This window comes from Copadichromis virginalis, linkage group LG13, assembly GCF_057382275.1.
Source record: "Copadichromis virginalis isolate Kocher_CV1m ecotype Utaka linkage group LG13, C_Virginalis_male_GT1.1, whole genome shotgun sequence".
Taxonomy (NCBI): Eukaryota; Metazoa; Chordata; class Actinopteri; order Cichliformes; family Cichlidae; genus Copadichromis; species Copadichromis virginalis.
This window is the reverse complement of record NC_140630.1, coordinates 3,588,203-3,608,935: the sequence shown is the minus strand read 5'-3', so window position 1 is coordinate 3,608,935 and position 20,733 is coordinate 3,588,203. Positions and strand designations below refer to the sequence as shown.

At 43.4% G+C, this 20,733-nt stretch overlaps 1 protein-coding gene across 1 annotated transcript in view; it reads left to right on the top strand.

Moving 5' to 3' along the window:
* Window positions 1-11,800: 11,800 nt before the first annotated feature.
* The window catches only part of arfgef3 (ARFGEF family member 3), a 59,542-nt gene continuing 50,609 nt past the window's right edge, over window positions 11,801-20,733 (top strand). The window contains exons 1-5 of the mRNA XM_085476965.1: window positions 11,801-12,452; window positions 14,881-14,932; window positions 18,054-18,135; window positions 18,280-18,420; window positions 19,552-19,620. Of these exons, the coding sequence (XP_085333091.1) occupies window positions 12,368-12,452; window positions 14,881-14,932; window positions 18,054-18,135; window positions 18,280-18,420; window positions 19,552-19,620 (429 nt within the window). The 5' untranslated portion in view covers window positions 11,801-12,367. The remainder of the gene's footprint in view (window positions 12,453-14,880; window positions 14,933-18,053; window positions 18,136-18,279; window positions 18,421-19,551; window positions 19,621-20,733) is intronic.

The window sequence follows — 20,733 nt, the reverse complement described above, 5'->3', positions numbered from 1 at the left end:
GTTCGCGAACATCCAGATTATGACCTCCATACTTTAAGAGATGAAGGCCTCAGGTGGGAGCGGGAAGGCAGAGTAGGAGTAGAACCCGGCCGGTTCAGGACTTATTCTGTCCCAGCAGTCTACAGCATTCAGCATACAGGACAAACAAAGGGGCCAAGGGATACTATTGGGTCAGAATTAGCAGAGGTTAAGGAAATGTTAAAACGGCAGCAGGCCCAGATTGATCAGCTTACACATGAGTTGAGAGTTGCCCATACATCAAGTAAGTCTAGGTTCACGCAGAGAGGAAGGCAGGTTATTTGCAGACGGTGTCAGAAGCCTGGCCATTTTGCTAAAGACTGTGATAATGAGAGGGTAGTAGCCTTTGAATCTACAGCCCCTAGCAGGAGCTCATCTGGGCAGGGTACGTTTTCCATGCAGGCGGAAAACTAGCACCCTCTGTTATGCTGAGCCACATATCAGATGGGGACATAACTGGCTCCAACAGTTGTAATGCTCAAATGTCTGGTCCCCCACCCAAGTTGGTAGGCTCCTGTCCAAAGGTTACCATTAATATGGGAGGGGTAGATGTCTCCTGTTTATTAGACACTGGATCCATGGTCACTACCATCACGGAGAGTTTTTTTGCCAAACATTTTAAGAACTGGGGTCCAGAGAAACTGAAAGCATGCCATTGGCTGCGGTTACGGGCAGCTAATGGGCTAGATATTCCCTATGTTGGCTACCTGGAGCTTGATTGCCAAGTGTTAGGGAGGCAAATACCGAAACGTGGTGTGTTAGTTGTTAGAGATCCTTTGGAGCCCAGCCCCAACTCAGAAATATGTGGAGTACTCGGCATGAATGTGATCCGTGAGTGTTATAGGGAGCTGTTTTTGGAACATGGCTCTGCTCTTTTTGACCTTCCTTTAGTGCAGGAGGATCCTTGGCAGCAGGCTTTGCAGCGTTGCCATACAGCGCAGCTACAGCCTGAAGCACAAGTTAGTGGCCCAGTGAGAGTTAAGGGTAGGAGAAAAATTTGCATCCCCGCAGGCACAATGAAGTTTGTACCAACTACATGTCGGAAAGTCCCTTCAGCACACACTGGAACAGCGCTTTTCGAACCATTAGATGCCGGTTTGCCTCATGGTCTCCTTTCTTCTCCAGCTTTGGTCCAGGTGGTCAGTGGCACTGCATTTATCCCAGTTACCAATGTGGGATTAACTGAGGCCATTTTGCCACCTCGCAGTCAGCTTGGCACCTTGTGCCAAGTTGAAATTGTCAGCCAATCGGATGGCTCGACCAGGCTCTTGGAAGATCTGGGAGAGGAAAAACGTGTTACCATGGCAACCCAGAGTGTGGAATCCAACCCTCTGAAAACTGCAATTAATGCAATTGATCTCTCAGCCCTCACTGTACAGGATCAGGACAGGGTAAGGGCCCTTTTGCGTGACTACCAATCTGTTTTTTCTTCACATGATGGTGACTTAGGGTGTACCAATTTAATGACTCATGAGATCCCACTTTTAGATGAGACTCCGGTCCGCCAGCGGTATCGACGGATTCCACCTTCAGAGTATGAGAGCGTTAAGGCCCATATTCAACACCTGTTGGAGAGTCAGGTGATCAGAGAAAGTTGTAGCCCTTTTGCATCCCCAATCGTGGTAGTACGAAAGAAGGACTCCAGTATTAGGCTTTGTGTGGATTACCGTCTGCTGAACTCAAGGACTAGGAAGGATGCTTTTCCCTTGCCCCGAATTGAGGAGTCCTTGGATGTGTTGTCAGGTGCATGTTGGTTCTCTACCTTGGACTTGGCTAGTGGCTACAATCAGGTCCCTGTTGCTGAGCCAGACAAAAAGAAAACTGCTTTCTGTACTCCTTTTGGGTTATTTGAGTTCAACCGCATGCCGTTTGGCCTCTGTAATGCACCAAGCACCTTTCAGAGATTGATGGAGCGAATGTTTGGTTCCCAGAATCACCAGTCTTTGTTGTTGTACTTGGATGATGTGATTGTCTTCTCTACCACAGTAGATGAGCATATTCAGCGCCTAGGAGCAGTACTGGAGACCTTGCGGGTACAAAACTTGAAGGCCAAGTTGGAAAAATGCTGTTTTCTGCAGACAGAGGTAAAGTACCTTGGGCATGTGATCTCCAAGGACGGGGTAGCCACGGACCCAGACAAAATATCTGCGGTGTCTAATTGGCAAACTCCTAGCTCTGTTGCTGAATTGAGATCATTCTTAGGGTTTGCTAGTTACTATCGCCGCTTTGTTCCAGGTTTTGCATCCCTAGCTGCTCTGCTCCACCAGCTGGTGGCCGAACTGGCTGGGACTAAGCACAAACGCCCCTCCAAGCGTGCATTGCAGGAAGTCTGGACCGAGCAGTGTGAAAATAGCTTTCAAGAGTTGAAAGCTCGGTTGGTGCATTCCCCCGTATTGGCTTATGCTAATTTTTCACAACCTTTTATCTTGGAGGTTGATGCCAGCCACTGGGGTCTGGGGGCAGTGCTTTCACAACAGCAAGCTGATGGCAAGGTGCGTCCTATAGCTTATGCTAGTCGAGGGCTAAAGCCCACGGAACGTAACATGTCCAATTACAGCTCCATGAAACTTGAATTCCTAGCCTTGAAATGGGCTATGACTGAAAAATTCAGAGAATATTTGCTGGGTAACAGGTGTGTTGTCTATACAGACAACAACCCCTTGAGCCATCTGACTACAGCAAAGCTTGGAGCTTTGGAACAGCGCTGGGCGGCTCAGCTCTCTTCTTTTGATTTTTCAATTAAGTATCGTCCGGGTCGTACAAATGGCAATGCAGATGCTTTGTCTCGACAGTGTCAGCCATCCGATCAAACTGTGTCTTTAGAAACACTGCTTCCTGGTACTTCCTTTCCAGACTCTTTAGTGCAAACAGTTTTACCACCCCAGCAAGTAATCCAATCTATGATTTCGGTTTTACCCTCTCATTCACTTGCAGACCTTGCTACTTTGCAGAGGGAGGACCCCACGATTAGTGGTTTTTTGAAGTTTTGGCGCAGAGGAACTGGCCCTACTCGCCAGGAGAGAAGAGATTTGCCAGCAGCAGTGCTGGAAATGTTGCGCCAGTGGAGGAAACTGGTAGAAAAGGAGGGCGTCCTTTATCGGCAGATTTTTCAGCCAGATGGGGGGGAACCAGTGTGCCAATTAGTGGTCCCTCAGAGTCTCAAGAATGAGGTTTTACATGGCTTGCATAATGACCATGGTCATCAGGGAACTGACAGGACTGCAGACTTGATACGCAAGAGGTGTTATTGGCCAGGTATGTCTAAGGAGGTTCAGGATTACTGTCAGCAATGTGAACGTTGTGCGCAGGCTAAAGCAGTTTATCCCAAACCTAAAACAACCATGGGTCACCTCATGGCTGCGAGGCCCAATCAGATTCTGGCAATTGATTTCACATGCCTTGAACCCTCCGTTGATGGCCGTGAAAATGTATTGATTCTTACTGATGTGTTTTCAAAGTTCACTCAGGCCATTTCTACTAAGGATCAAAAGGCAACTACTGTGGCCAGTGTTTTGGTTTATGAGTGGTTTTATCGCTTTGGTGTTCCCTCTAGGATCCACTCCGATCAGGGGAGGAGTTTTGAAGGAGCATTAGTTCAGCAGCTATGCCAGTTATATGGTGTGGAAAAGACTCGCACCACTCCTTACCACCCACAAGGTAATGGCCAGTGTGAGCGTTTTAATCGGACTCTGCATGATCTGTTGAGAACCCTGCCCCCTGAGCAAAAGCGTCATTGGCCCATGTATTTACAGCAGCTCACCTTTTCTTACAATACCACAATCCATCAAACTACGGGTGAGTCACCCTATTTTCTTATGTTTGGCCAAGAGCCCCAGCTCCCAGTTGACTTCCTGTTAGGCAGAGTGGAGGAACCCACCCACGGCCCGGTACACACTTGGGTCCAAGAGCATCAGAAACGTCTAGATGTAGCTTATAAAGGTGTGAGTAACCGCACCAAAGCAGCAGCGACGCTGCGTGCAGATCGTCAACCTGCCCCAGCTTCTGACCCCTTGCCATTGCATCAGTTAGTGTATTTGAGAGATCATAGCATTCGGGGACGGAATAAAATCCAAGATTTTTGGGGTGTTACACCGTATTGTATTGTCCGTGCCCCTGCTGATGCTGGTCCTGTGTATACAGTGGCCCCACTCAATGATCCAGAACAGAAAAGACAGGTTAATAGACAATTTATCAAGCCGATCCCTGCTGATATCTGTGAGAAAATAAGGGCAGAGCTCCAGCAAACTGCTAACCCTAGAAGTTCACCTGACCGGTTACCCCCGTCTGAGAATGAGGGAGACTTTTATGTGTGGCAACGAAGGGAGTCCCCAAGAGGTGACCCCCAAAGTGTACAAACTGATTCTGCACCTTGTCCCCAACAACTCCCAGAGGACCTGGCTATAGTAATGAGGCCGCAGTCCAGAAGGACTAATCCTGGTACCCTGACTCCACAGTGTAGTGTCCCCACTCCATTAGCTGAAAGTGGTACAGTTAGAAGAACGACACGCTCAACAGCTGGCCACCATTCCAATCCACACCATCTGCCCCAATCAGCTGAAGCCAGGCCACCTAGTGTACATTCAGTTACAGCTTTTTATAGACCGTGGCTTTAAGGTTTCATTGTCGGGTCGCCAATGCAAAAACCAGGGGGGAGAATGTGACAGGTGAGACCTGGAGATTTGGGACCGCCCCTGGTGGGCGGAGCTGGTCTTCGCTCCTTTCATAAGCGCAGGTGTGGGCAATTGGGTATTCCTTTGCAAACCTGAAGCTGCGAGTGCTTGGTCCGAGTTGGGCAAGTTGGTGTTTCTTAACTATGAAAGTCTGATACGCGTCCTTCCCCTAAACTTCTGTTAGAACGGTAGGTTACACAAAAATGTACCACTTGAGCTCTGGCTGTTGGCAGAGGTTTACAGTTATTTGCACCCTTGTAGGTGGGAAACATTGCTCCCGTGAGAACGGTATAGTGGACTTCATCGCCACTGACCCACATTTATTAGGGTGTGACACGAACTTGCGGACAGGTAACAAAACCAATTCAGTGGAGGAATATTCCTGTGTTTTATTGTCCAGCTAGTGATCTCCTGTCTTTTATTCACAGAGTACCGAGCTGCTGCTTTGCCAGGTGGATTTCTGGCTGCGGGCAAAGGACCCGACACATCAGTGTGTTTTAATTTGTTTTAAACTGGTGTAAGCCGACAGACTGACTGCTGCGGCTGTCGATGGTTTTGGTTTTTGGTTTTACTTTTTCTGTATCAGTAGGCACCACAGATATTGATCCTTTTAGTATTTTAACCCCTATATATATATATATATATATATATATATATATATATATATATATATATATATATATATATATATATATATATATATATATATATGTGTATATATATATATATATATATATATATGTATATGTGTATGTATGTATGTATGTGTATATGTGTATGTATGTATGTATATATGTGTATGTATGTATGTATATGTGTATATGTATGTATGTATATATGTATATGTATATGTGTATATGTATGTATGTATGTGTATATATATGTATGTGTATATGTATATATATGTATGTGTATATGTATGTGTATATATATGTATGTGTATATGTATATATATGTATGTGTATATGTATGTATACGTATGTATATGTATGTATACATGTATACATGTATGTATACATGTATACATGTGTATATATATATATATGTATATGTATGTATACATGTATATGTATATGTATGTATACATGTATGTGTGTGTATATGTATGTATACATGTATGTGTGTATATGTATGTATACATGTATGTGTGTATATGTATGTATACATGTATGTGTGTGTGTGTATATGTATGTATACATGTATGTGTGTGTGCGTTCTCACTCCCGAGGCGTAACATGTCGACGTTTTGTCACGTCCCGCGGCGTTCCTGAGGAACGCGAAAGGAGACCTTCGGCGTTCTTATGGTACGCGGCGGGTTATTGCTGGAATCCAGTGCAATGACGCTCCCGCGGTAGTAGACGTTCCAGCCCTAAACCTAACCTTATCCCTAGCCCTGACCATAACCTTATTCCTGACCTTAACCAGGACTTTAATGATGTTAAATAGCGTGTTTCTAAGCGATTTGAAGAAGAAGAGCGAACATGTGTAGGTTCAGTCCAGACGGTTCTCATATTTCCTCTTTTTCCGAGGTCGTCATTTAGGAACGTGGTGGGTAGCCGAAAACGTAATATGGTGACGATTTGTCACCTAGCGTAAAATGTTACGCTTTGGGAGTGAGAACGGGTTGATATATTACATTACACTGGTGTTCACTGTAAATAAATACACTTAGCTCGACCTTCCAGAATCCTGCTCCTGCTCCTCATCTCAGCCTGGTTGTGGAACAATCAGACCCTTACAGTAAGTACATTTTCTGTCTGACTTGCATTTCTGAAGCTTTAGTTAATAAACTTGTCCATCGTACTGCCCGTGCTGTTAAAGTTTGGGAAGTCAGAAGATTTTGCAGGCTTCCTGACCTCATCTCCATTCAGCATTTTCAAATAAATGAACTGGCATACGATTCAAACAACCTGAAATTAGTAGCCAACCTCATTACTGTAATGCTGGTTCTTGTGGAGAGCCTGAAACCAGAGGCTGGTAAAGCAGCAGATTTATGTCCAGAGTTTTATAATGTCAGGTTTAATTATCAGATATGGCCAGAATGGATCTACTGTTTTTATCTCTGCCAAAGAAAAATTACAAAAAATTTTTTTTAAACATTTAATGCATCGAAAGAAAAATTAGGTTTACCATTAAGAGGTGATAAATACTTCTTTTCCAAATTTGGGAAATTCTTGTGCAGCCGTTAAAATGATGATGAAATGAAATTAATTAATAGAATGAAATCAAATAAAACATAACTGCTATATGCCTCTCTGTCAGACAGACATCTTGTGTTACTGTGAGGGTGATCATGCGTGTGTCTCATCATGTTTGCTCCACACATTGAAGGATCTCAGCTTCCTTATGAAACGGAGCTTTTTGTATCCAGCATCTGTGTTGAGTTTCCAGTTCAGCCTGTTGTTGATGTGAATGTCCAGGTACTCCTCCAACACATCAACATCCCAGGATAGACACGGGTGTTGTAGCCATTCTCGCTCTTATGACATCTCTCTGGTCTTTTTCACATTAAGAAGCAGATCATTTCTCCAAGACTACTCAAATAAAACCATCCACTCGTGCTCACCAACCCGTCACTAATGCATCCAAACTTTCTGAGTATTTCTGCAGGTGGCATGACTCGGAGTTGGACTGAAAGTCTCAGGTGTTCATGGTAAATGGACTGGAGACAGCACGGTCTCCTGTGGAGCTCCTCTAATGCACATGAGCAAATCAGACAGAGCTCAGTGTCATGTCCTGCGGCCTGTCTGTCAGGCAGTCGCTGATCCCTGAGATGGTGGAAATGTTTGCTGACATTTCCTGCAGCTTCTCTCTCAGTGCTATTGGCTATCAAAAAAAAAACCCAAACTGCATCAACACCAGATTTCAAGGAGCTCACCAAACATAGGCCACCATATAATAATAACATCTGTTAGAGAGCTATCATCTGCTGAGAGCAGATTAAGCACATTAAGAGCTCCCATTAACAGAAACAGACGAATGAGTCTCTTCGCCTCGACACCTTAAACATCCCTTTAACTGGCATCACACTGACGATGAATGTTGAGTCATTTTGTAATTGGGGGAAGTTTTAGACGAGAATCTAGAATAGCTTTTTAAAACGTTCATAAGTGAGATTTGTCCTCCCTAATGTGCTGCCTCATTTCATGATTAAAGTCATCATTGCACAACAGACTGTGTGACTTACAGGCCTATAATCATGTTATTGCCATTGTTTGTTTTTATACAGTGGTTGAGGTTCGATCTAAAGTCATTTTAATTCCTATTTTTCACCCATAATCCATGATTGTATATTCATTTTACTATCATGTCTCCTCTTGGTTGTCTGCGCTTTTATTCTAAGGTGCCTCTGAAGTGGATAAATCGGATCAATGCAGAATATTTGTCGAGTGCAGTCGAGTTCTGTTTAGAAAGGTCACGTTGTTGCTTCAGCGTATTGGAAGTCACAGAGTCACAAAACTATTGAATGGTCAAGCAAACAAGTACATTAAGAAAGTATTAAGTACCAACACTGAAAAACACTTGAAAGTTATTACATGCATGTAATGTAATGTAATAATGTAATGTGCATGTGTTAGTCCCCATAGGGAAATAGTTCCTCTGCATTTAACCCATTCACCCAGTGAAGCAGTGGGCAGCCACCTGTGCAGCGCCCGGGGAGCAGTGTGTAGGGACGGTACCTTGCTCACGGGTACCTCAGGGTAGCCGTTCAGTGGAGTCGAACCCCCGACCTTCCGATCATGGGGCCACCACTCTACCTACTGAGCTATCCCTGCCCAGTATCAGAACGTGTTGCGAGTACATACGTTTGTCTCCAGTTTCTTTATTCAGAGTTTGTTCTTTACTGACATTCAGTAGATTCATTCTTGTGATCACTATTAGATTTTTAATAATGTCAGTTATCAGTGGCTGTAGGGGGCACCAGTAAACTAAGGTGAAGTCATTGTGGAGAGCACAGCTCATGTTACAGGTATCATTTTACCATTGATTTGGAGATCACCTTGTCAGACAGTCCACTCATCACAGCAGCACTTTTCAGTTCAGTTGAGATTGATGCTGAAATAACCACGCAGACACAGTAAGCAACAGCTCGTGAATGTTCTAAATGTATGTCATAATGCAGATTGCTGCTTGCACTTACAAGGCAGATGATTTCTCAAATATCATGGAAACACTGGCTAACTTTTACTTGATGCTTCAGTCTTTGTTCTGGCTCAGTACCCTGATGAGGAAAATGGTAGCCAGGCCTAAAATCTATAACTTCTTTATGTAATTAGATATAAACTAATGCCCAGCATGCTGAAGAGGAATTTTATTGGATGCTAGCTTGCTAAATATGCAGTAGTGGTTCTGCCAGTTTTCTTTGAGTGATATAAAACTGAAAGAAAGTAGATTTGATTAATGATTAATGATTGATTAATGATTTTAAACCTGCAGTTGTTATGTCTCAGTGACCATTGTTATGTTATTAATATAGAATAATGACAATGAGTCCAGCTGGGTTTTCACGATGGCTGCAGACTGGCAAGACATGCTTCTAAAAGGGCTTTGGCCTTAAGCACAGACTGTATATAAAAGATGAGTGTAGTCACAGTGAAATCAACTAGTCCTGGATGCCTCATTTTTTCTGATATTTCATCCATCCTCATCCGCTTTGTCCGGGGCCGGGTCGCGGGGGCAGCAGCCTAAGCAAAGAGGCCCAGACCTCCCTCTCCCCAGCCACCTCCTCCAGCTTATCCGGGGGAATACCAAGGCGTTCCCAGGCCAGCCGAGAGATATAATCTCTCCAGCGTGTCCTGGGTCTGCCCCGTGGGACATGCCTGGAACACCTCACCCAGGAGGCGCCCAGGGGGCATCCTTGTCAGATGCCCGAACCACCTCAGCTGGCTCCTTTCGATGTGGAGCAGCAGCTGCTCTACTCTGAGCCCCTCCTGGATGGCCGAACTTCTCACCCTATCTCTAAGGGAGAGGCCAGCCACCCTTCGGAGGAAGCTCATTTCTGCCGCTTGTATCCGCGATCTCGTTCTTTCGGTCACTACCCACAGCTCGTGGCCATAGGTGAGGGTAGGGACGTAGATCGACCGGTAAATTGAGAGCTTCGCTTTTACACTCAGCTCCCTCTTCACCACGACGGACCGGTGCAGCGTCCGCATTACTGCAGCTGCAGCCCCAATCCGTCTGTCGATCTCCGGCTCCCTTCTCCCATCACTCGCGAACAAGACCCCGAGATACTTGAACTCTGAAATGATATTTCATTGGTCCTTTATTATTATTATTATTATTATTAGCAGTAATGTGTCTGTGTGTTGTGCTCTTACAATTTATCGCTGTAGCTTGCTAATCAAGCTAGCTAGCATTAGCTTATAACTTCATGTTCCAGCCTCTCGTTAAAAATATGAAAACTTCTTTGGTGTCCAAACGCAAACACCAAAGCTTCAAAATGCAGGATTGGAAACTAGTGGGTGATGATGTCACTGTTACTTCATCCATCTTTTATAGTCTCTATGCTGTCTCTCCTTTGAAGTTTGGTATTTTAATATGGAAAGCTGTGGGGCAACACCCAATCACAGCAATAGTTGCCTCAGGGAGGGATAGTCAACGCGTTAACCAGTGAGCATATCCAGAATAATCCTCCTTCTGACACTTATGGATTAAATGACCTTCATATTTTATACAGAATGACTAGAAAATGAGGATAAATTCACTGGGTGCCATCAGAGGGATGTCATTACCTTCAACAGGAACTGAAATGCTTTTGCACCCACAGCTCTCACTGCTCAGTGGCCTTTCAGAAACAATGTCTCTTTAAAGCAGAGCTTCCCAAAGTGCGGGGCCCGCGCAGAGCCATTGCAGGGGGGGTATGAAAAAAAAAAGAAGAATGCTTGGACACTGCTAGCATAATTGACAGGTTTTTGACGGGGCGCCCACACAAACACAAAGCAGGAGATGAAGCATAGCCAAATATGTTTCCAAACCAACTTCCTTTCAAGCCAAAGACTAGAAAATACGGTGAAGCATATCTTCCTTTGGCTTCACCTGCACAAGTGCCGAGGTAGGTCTCTGTGACAGAATTAGTTTTCCCTGCGGGGAGCATGCTGGGCTCTCCAAATCACAGACAAACAGGATCCCACAGCTGTTTATGTTTTTAAACCTATTTTGCACAGAGAGATTTTTTGAAAAATGTATTGACAGCAATGTTGAATATTATTACACAGGAAAAAAAACAACTACACGTAAAATAATCACACCGTGACGCCTCTGCCTTTGTAAATGGAGGGACAGTAACTGCATGTTACTGCATGCAAACCTGCAGATAGTCAGATTAACAGTATTTTGTCTCTATCTGCCATTCTGCAATTCATCTCCTGTGAACAATAACGTGGCGCACAGCGTGACGTGAAAAAAGGCACATACCTTTGACGCTGTGACGAACTCTGTATTCCTCGTCCACACGTAAACGCAAAAAAGGAGTTTTAGAAAATCTCAGTTTTCAGTGATTCGAAACGCCGTTTACGTGGACGAAACAGCTGCGTTTTCAAAAATACCCGTGTAGGTGCGGAAGCAGCGTAAAAGAGTTAGTAGTTTATTTTATCACTACCTGTAATTTATTGCAGATTACTTGTATTTGCTGAATTGTTTACTAAATGTTTGAGGTGTGAAATAAATGCAACGGAGCAAAATATAGGTGTGTGTGGCTGTGGCTGGAGGATGTGTTTGGGGGGGGGGCATTTTTCTTTTTAAAACAAAGGGGGGACCTAGCAAAAAAAAGTTTGGGAACCACTGCTTTAAAGGACTTCCACATTGACTGACGCTCTTTTACAATCTGCCTCAAGTGGCCGTTAATGGAATTGCAGTTCTGGACGGTCTGAAACACACACTGAAGCCCACTGACTTCATATTACTTCATATCCCTGAGGTTGAGCTTTTGAGCTTTGAGCTGAGCCTTTTTGGGGCAAAAATGAAACTATGACGCACTGATATGAATTATTTTAGAATTTGTGCTTTACTCTGAAAGCAGAATCGCCTTATCAGCTGTGCCCGAGCTTCCTCCACCTGTCACCGGCTGAGACCGCAGGAAATCCCATTCCAGTGACTCCAGCGTCGCTGCCGCAGTTTCAAACGTCCCCGCGGGGAGAGCGTGTAAATACTGTGTTGCCAGGTTGGACAGGAATCCACCTTATAGCGGATGGCGCTCACCGTGCAGAGCTGTGCGCGTGCTCCTGCCATGCAGGCAGCTTGATGCGAAGATAAGAAAAACCGGATCTGGTTTCCGCGAAGAGCGCAAGTATCCGCTGGAACGGACTTTCCCAACGCGGCAGCGCGGAGGGATAAACGAGCCACGGACACGAGCGAAGCGCGTTTGTTTCCTGCGTGTGTCCGCGGCTGGACGGGCAGCAGGCTGACACGACTATTTGTCGCACGTCAGCTGATCGGCGCTGCTCTTTCTGAAGGCCGAAGCCTCGGATTTGGGAAAATACGCACACGCGCTTCCTCCTTCCACCTTCGCAGGATCGGCGGCTGGCCTGACATCATTGGCTGGCAGTTAGGAATGAATCATCGCCTTCCCCGGGGGGGTTCGGGGATGCTGTCGCTGTCATAGCACCCATAAAATCCCTCGGACACGCAGACCCACCCTCTGCGCTCTGCTGTTTTAAAGCCGTCTCGTCTTTGAAATCAGCATGGAGGAACTCTTGAGGAAGCTGCAGAAAGACGCGTCCGGCCACAAATACAAAGGCATCCGCGATGCCTGCGTCTACGCCTGCGGTGAGTGCACGGCAGCCCCTCCGGGCTCTTTGTCAACAGGAGGCGGAGGGAGAGCAGGGATGAGGGGAACCTGCGACTTCTCACCTGCTTTTAGCTTTTAGGAACCCGAGAGCAGCTCCTGCACTCAGCCCAGAGGCTGTGAAGGCTGAGCAAGAAGCCAGGAAATCTTTAGGACCATAATCTGAGCAGCCACGGTGCCATATGGCTGCCATGCCCCTGTGCTGAGCTCCGCACCTGTTTTCTAATGCCAAATGTCAGCCTCTCTTAAAGAAATACGGTAAATGCTCCAGTCAGGCTTTAGACAATTAGATTGGATCGTTATAGAAAAATACACAAGGCAAATATTTGCTGATTCATTACTGCAATAACTTGGGAGTATTTGACAGAGACGAAGAAAGCATGAAGGAGCTTCTTCAGAGGTTTCCAGACTCTGAGCAGAAACTCTTACCTGTCTCATTAGTTTGTCTGCACAGTTCAGTACCTTTCACGAGTTCTCGCCTCAGCGCGAGACACGAGCTTCACTGTGGAGGGAAATATAGAAGTAGAGGAGTCCTCCTCTGGTTTCTTTATTAAATAAAATGTAGTTAATATGGTTTAAAATGTCTTAATAATATTTATGCACTGAAGAGTTCACACACACATCACATCAAGCAATAACAAAAACGGACACACCATGGTGTCCAAGCTCCCACACTGTTTTGGAATTATTATTATTATAGTTATTATAATAATAGTAATAATAATGAGTAGCAAAGTCTGATTGGGACTCCAGCCAACATCGCTTCATTATCCAGGTGGATGAATTATGACAGAAATTCTCAGAGTTGTTATGAAAAACCCAATTATCACATGAAGCTAAAAGAGTTTAATGCTCCAGGCTGCAAATCTGATTGTTTTTGCTGTAAAATTGGGCCTTTTAACAAGAAAGTAAATGGGGATTGAATCCTCTGCGGTGCCAGCCTCAAGTGGACGTTAGTGGAACTGCAGTTTTTAGCACTTCTGCATCACTGTGTTATCTTTCAGTTCTGCAGGATGAGTTTTTGGAATAAAGCTGATGGCGTACCGGTACGGATACGGATACGGAGGGTCATCAAGTTAGAGCTCGGTTTGAATTCTGTCAAATAATCCTCTGAGCTTTGTTACACTTAATCCAGCATGCTAGAAACTGGCAATGACCTTTTACAAACGAATCATGCGGCCGAACACAAATCATGTGACTTTCAGTGCTTTGTGACAACAATGAGAACGTGCCACAGAAGCCAGAATATATAAGCACACGGTGAAAAACGATTTCCACTGACGTCAGCGAGGAGACTGTTAGCATTAAACGGGTCAGCGTGACCTTTTAGTGGCAGGTGGAACTCATTGAGACAGCAAGGAGAGAATGAGTTCAGGTTGCGCTGAAGAAGGGGTCATTGTGTAATCGTACACACACACACACACACACACACACACACACACACACCTATTTGGGTATGTCCAAAGAAAGCTGCAGGCCCTTTCCAGGCACATGCTTGCATATACACACATGCACAAAAGGCCTGAACTGTGACTTTCCAAAAAAGATGATATCATATATCAGTTCTGTTTGCTCTTTTCTTCACAGACCGCTCGCATGAATAGAAACATGCCCACAGCATCAGTCACTGCAGGTCATGGCCGTCTCCGGATGTAAAGGATGCTGAACAGCCTGATGCAGATGCAGAGAACATATGTGAGAGAGTTTAGTGCAGGGACAAAGCTGCTGTTCACTAAGTCTTGGCAGACAAAGTATGAAAGCACGTGCAGAGATTTATGGCAGATTTTAGAGATGTCAGCAAGTCTCATATTTCACCTTATAGCTGGAAAAACGTGGTACGCAGTCAGAGTTGGTTGGAAGTCTAAAGAAGAGGTGAAAATTTCTCTCTGAGCTCACCGAGGTCACGTTAGGAGGAGGATGCAGTGTGCGCTGTGAATGTCGGCCGGCTTTGAACATAATGTGACTGTACAGATATTCTTAAAGTACAAGCTCACATTTGATTTGGGGCATCCTGTTTCAGGCATTCATGCTGAATCTGTAATTTTAACAGAAATGAGTCAGCTAGCCCCGTATCTTTCAGTCAGGTGTCACGTAAATAAGATCCAATCCTGCCTTTTCTTTTTTCAGCAGTAAATCAATCTGCATTTGGTGCTGTAGTGAGTATTTGTGTCTGTGGGACTGAGTCAAAGTAAAGTGCAGTGTTTGTGTTCATGGTAATGAAAGTAGTGTCACTCAGTGGCTCGCTGGCTTCAGAGGTTGGAGGTTGTTGACATGAGAACATATTCAATGCAGAATATTTCTTCAACTGTTTCGCATGTCTGTGCTGAATTAAATGCAGCTTTTCATTCATGGATTCTCTATGAATGAAAATGTGACTTAACCACTCTGTCTGTTTCTTTGTTCCAATAGAAATGCTTCAGTCTCAGAATGGATCAGCAAAGATTTCCCCTTCACAGCTTCGGTAAGTTGAACATGACAGATTTTCTTCTCGAAAGTGTGAAATTAAAATGTGTAATTAGAACCTGCTGACAGCCTGTGGTTTGTTTTGAAGGAGGCGTCTTCGACAGTGTGAAATGTTCCTGCCTTTAGCTAACCTGATAGTGTTCATTCATTCTCTTCTGCTTATCCTTATCGGGGCTGGAGCCTGTCCCAGCTATTATGGGGTGAGAGGCCGGGTACACCCTGGACAAATCGCTAATCTGTCACCGACAACTGAATACTGAAATTTAAACTGCTAAGAACTTTGTGGCTTAAAACATCAGTTTTCTCAAAGCTGCCTGATTTGAATAGATTAAAATGACAGAGGAGTCATTTCTGAGTTGATAATGCAAATACTGAGCGCGAGCTCTGAGCTCAGCATTGCTTCAGTTTGGACGTTTGATTGTCAGAGAAGTGATCAGTTTAAACTGCAGTAGCCTGGACACACTGACAGCTAAAACTCATCTGTTCAAATCTGCATCTTCACTATGAACTCATTGTTTATTTTATCTTGTGCTCTTGTTTATGTGTTGTTCTTTATTGTCATTCTTCTATTTTGTTTTATTCTATTGTTAAGTGTCCTTGGGTATCTTGAAAGGTACTTTTAAATAAAATGTATTATTATTATTATTATTATTATTATTATTATTATTATTATGTGTATCTGAGGCTACTTTGACAAGCAGGATCCTTTTTTGGGCTGTCAGATATACACTGTGATCATAGACTATTTACAGATAGATAGATAGATGGATATATTACATTTTCTATGTAGTTTGTATTTGTATTGCTTCTTGAGTTTTTGCTTTTTATTCAATTTAGTTTAAATTGTTTGAAAATGCCTATTTTTATTTTATTTTCTTTTTTGCGTGATTATTGTATAGAGATTTAGGTACATCACTACAGGTGTTAAAATAAAAACATGAATTTTTCAAAGCAGTTGACTCAGTAAACAAATCAGCTGGCCAGCAGGGGGCGACTCCTCTGGTTAAAAAGGCCGTATTTCCCATTTGACCCTTGACCTCAGTAAACACGTTCACTATTTTCAAATCTTATTTAACACAGTGTTATATTTATTTTGTGAGTTTGGTCCCCATCAGAATAAAAGCAATGATAGGTACAGCTGCAGTATTTTTCTTGTTATCGTACAGTTTAACTCAGTTTTCAGTATTTCTATTATTTAAATGAGTACGAGAGCACCACAAACTAAAAGAGCTGAGAGAAAAAGCAGTGTTGATAACACCTGAGCTCTCTAATGTGAGGGGAGTTTGTGCTACTGAGTCCAAGTGCTTTTGTGCTAATCACCTTTTAAATCATTCCAAAAAACCCAGTTGGACATTTTTAGAGTTCAGTGATCTCTTGGTGGAGTTTTTTAATTAGAGGGGATGCAATAATATGATCTGTCTGATTCTTGCAGTTGCTGTAGTGAGTTTGAAATCTAGGAATCTGTGACTGTTTCTGTGAGTAAAACTCAGTAAAGTGTAAAGTGGATGGAGCTGCTGCTGCTGGTGGCCAGCAGCTCGTGATGGTCCCGTAAATTCCCAACACGGCATGAATTATTCACGTGATAATCTGTGTTGTTTTATTAGAGCGTATTAGATTAAATATTGATGATAATGTCTTTGTAATATAGTGCCATGATTTCTCTACTAGTGTGTTCTTCTGGCTCTACAGATAAGACTTCATGCCTGTTATCTCTGAAGGAGAGATGCTAAAGAACAGACTTGATTGACAGACTGATGGAAGATTAATTTATAATGTATTTAATTATAAATAATCAAATTCAAAAGTGACTGAGTTTGGTGTTTAAATGACAAATTCTCAATGTTTTTCACCCAAATGTTTGCCTTTTTGTCTTTTGACTTTGTTGTCTGTGTTGTTTGTTGCTCATAAATGGTCTGGTTGTGGGTAACTGCCGTGCAAACTGTGGCTCCTCACAGCCTGCTTGAGTGGTCGAGTTGTGGCAGCTCAGAGCAGCCTGAGAGCGCAGAGATGAAGCTCAGTATCCTGTAATCAGCAGCAGAGCGTGGTGACTCAACCAACCACAAATAACAAGAGGGAGATGGAGGGCGAGCGAGTGGAAAGAGAGTTGGAAGAAACGGCGGGAGAAGCAACACAGTAGCTGGTTTACATAAAGATATCTGCGTGAAGCTACCGTGAAAAGCTTATTTAGCAAAGGATGTGGTTGCTGAGATTATTTGGGTTCCCTGTGCAAAGTTTTAAGCTTAGCATTTTGCTCGTGTGACGGGCGGATCTGACTGAGAAACCAGCTGACATTGTGAGCTCATGTGGTGTGATATGATATGGGATATTAATCAGCCATGAGGTAGGCCCACCCTGACGCATACTTTGCTTTATATCCTTCTGGATGTTATTGTGGGCCACAATTTATAAAACAGACACCATGTTGCACAGAGTGACTTGAAACCAGCAGTAAACTCATCAGGAAAGAGGTTAATTGAGCATGACCTTAGCAAGAAAACAGTGTGGCACTTCTGCAAGATGCTTTGCAACCCACCTCCAGCCCAGGTTTGATGTTTATTACAAATGTTGCTTATATGCAGCTCTAAGGACACAAGAACTAGAATGTAGTTCAACTTTATGACTTACGCTCCCCTCACCCATCAGACGGGTTGGCCAATGAAGACTTTTGCCAGACAAGAGAAGCTCAAGTAAATTGCTCCTCCTGACTTGTTACTGTAACGATTGTAAACTATAATGCTTCGGTTTTGGAGGAGGGCACAGATTTATGATGGAGGTGAAAAAGGAGACGTTCTGATAATCTGCTGATCTGTTTTCTTCTCACATCTCTGAAGTACTGCACACACAGTTTCACAGCCTTTAAGAGATATTCCGCCTATGCAACATAACCATTTTCAACCACTAATCATTGATGAGAACTCATTTATTAAAGCTTAATTTATTAACTTCCACTCCAAGATTTATTCACTCCATATTTAGCATTTTTTTCTGTTCCAAAGTCTGTGTTCGCTCACTTTATTGACACCAATCCCTGACTGCCTGTGATCGTGTCAGCTAATCTTCAGAGATTGTAGAGAGCTGTGATTGCACTGCCTGCATTACTATGTTGTGTTTGCTTCCAGAGAGCGCTGTCTGCTGCCTCTACAGATGGCTCTGGAGTCAAAAAACACCAAACTGGGACAGACTGCACTTACTGGCATGCAGGTACTGGAAGACACAAATGTATAAATAAAGGTTTTATTTATTTATTTGGATTTTATTCGTCTTTATTTAAACCTTTCTGATTGAACTCTGACACCAGCTTAAAGTGGAAGGTACAAACTGAAGCTGTAGCTTTTCTCTACACAGAAACTCCTGTGTGAGGACAGGTTTGTGGGTGGAGCTAGTGTGGAGGTGGAGGCACTGGAGAAACAGCTGCTCAGCCAGATGTTGGAGGCTATCAGAGTTACCCCATCTCTCCATGAAGACTTGCAGGTGGAAGTTATGAAAGTAAGACCTGGGAATGTGTTTTTGGGGCTGAAATGATGACAGATGGTTGTACTTGTGTCATGCATGAAACTTCCAGGCTTGCGTGGTGGTGCAGCCGGTGCTGTCCTTGGTGCTGAAAATTGTTCTGTGAAACTGGACTGAAAGAAGTCTACAGTTCTGAGTGCCCACACTGCTCATCATGTAGCTACACTTAATGTGAACACACTTAAAATAGTGTCAATTTCTAATCATTTAGACCCCAAAACTGATGTTATTTTCTAACATTGACTGTATTTTCCTGGAGCACGCTCCTTAGTGCACTTAGCCTATGTAAAGTGAACCTGCTATGGTAGCGATTTCCACCTCCATATTTTATTCTTGGACTCTACTGGAGTAGGTTTGCATGATTGCATGATTACTTATTGCATTATTATTGTATTATTTAATGCATGATTACTTATTATAAATAAGTATCTTATTTGGTCTTTGTACAGCTCCCATGTCATCCTTTGCCTGAAATAAGCTGGTTTAGCTCCTCCCCCTTTTGCTGTTACTGACCAGCTTTCTTCTGATTGGCCCTTGTAAATAGAATCATCGAGCCAAGAGTTGAACAAACAGCATGAAGCACAGTTTTTAGAGCAACCTGAGCTTTTGGCTCACAGCTATTAATTATATATACATTAACTTTGTTTGCAGCTTTGGGCATAGTTAATATGAAAATAAAGCAGTTTAGTATGCCGTTATTTTTGTGCCACTATTCTGAGCGCACGTAAAAAAATTTGCAGGTGCAAGTGTTGTATTTTGAGGAGAAATTTTTCTTTGAGCGAAGAAAAGCTGAATTTGAGTGAACAAAATTCATTGCTGCGTGCAAAAAATGTATTTCAGTGTTTGCTGTTATTCACACACACAATAGCAGCCCCTCTCGCTCAGTCTTTGCATTTGCGCTCGCTCGCAATGTGTTGCTCGCACTCTCAACATTTCTGCCCGTGCGCGCTCAACTCTTTCTCTACACCGTTATATTTGTGCCAGACAACCAGCCAATCACAGACTTGGATGCAAAAAAATCGGATTGGCTGTTCTGGTCTCCAGTCAGCTCGAAATGATGAAATGCAATATCCCTGCTTATTAAGAGTGTGTTTCTCCTGTGTGCAGGTCCTGCTCTGTATCACCTACTCACCAAACTTTGACATTAATGGAGACTCCATCCTCCGGATTGCTGAGGTAGGGCAGCCTGAGACTGATGCGACTCATCTTCATAATCAGATACATGAGCTTTTACTTGGCAATAAATAAATGCATAAACAAATACATTCACAGACTTCATCACTGTGCAGAAATTTCTTTCCTGGATTCTTTTTCCAGCTCTTACATTAAGTTTTAGACTTTTTCTGTATTGCTGTCGCCTGGAATTATTCTGAAATGATTAGACAGACTTTTATGGGCCGGACTAAACTTGGACTGGACGGCCAAACGAGCTTTACAAAGGAAAATTCAAACATGTTAAAAAGAATTTGCATCATTTTCTGTTTAGCTTGTTCCTGCTTGTTGCCTCATGACGCAGACTTTTTTTCATAGTACCAGCTTTGAATAGGCTGTCTCAGACTGAACCGATGATAGAGGGCGTTGCATTTTTTTTTAAGGAAAGTGAACTGTTAGCACAGCGAGCTGAACATGGATCTTTTTTTTAAAAGGTGAAGCGTTTCTCTGTCCTCACTTGCCCTCAAGCCTCATCTCATACTGTAATCTCATCAATTATTCAGAAAAGTGAGATGAGTTTTCCTACAGACACACAAACAAAGAGGCAGGGCTGTGCAGATGAAAATATTTGCCAATAAAACCAATAAAACCGTGACGTGCTGGAAGTACCAAGGTCTGCACCAGGTTCACTGGCTTAGCAATCTGTACAAAGCTTCTTACTCAAGGTTTTTAAGGCTGTATTATCATCATATTACTGGAACACGTCTGTGTAATCATCATCAGTTTTGCTGTAATCAAGAACATCTGTTCCCAGTTCAAGCCTCAGCTTGCTTTGATTTCTGCTGAACAGTGTACTTATAATGAGCATGAGAACGTATAGCTGAAGAGACTGGATAAATGTCCAGCACTGCCTGCCTGATGACATACTGCACACGTCAGGCGGTGCCCCGGCCTTGAAGGTCAGCAGGTTCAGTTCTGTATTAAACTATAGATTAAGATAGATTATAGATTAAGCTCTTCTGTTTTGCTGGGTTCACAGTGAATGGGGTTCAAGAGAACAGATAGCATCTTGTTTTTATTAGGAGGTGTGATCACAACTGGCTTAAAATCGCAAATTCAAATATGACACATCAACCC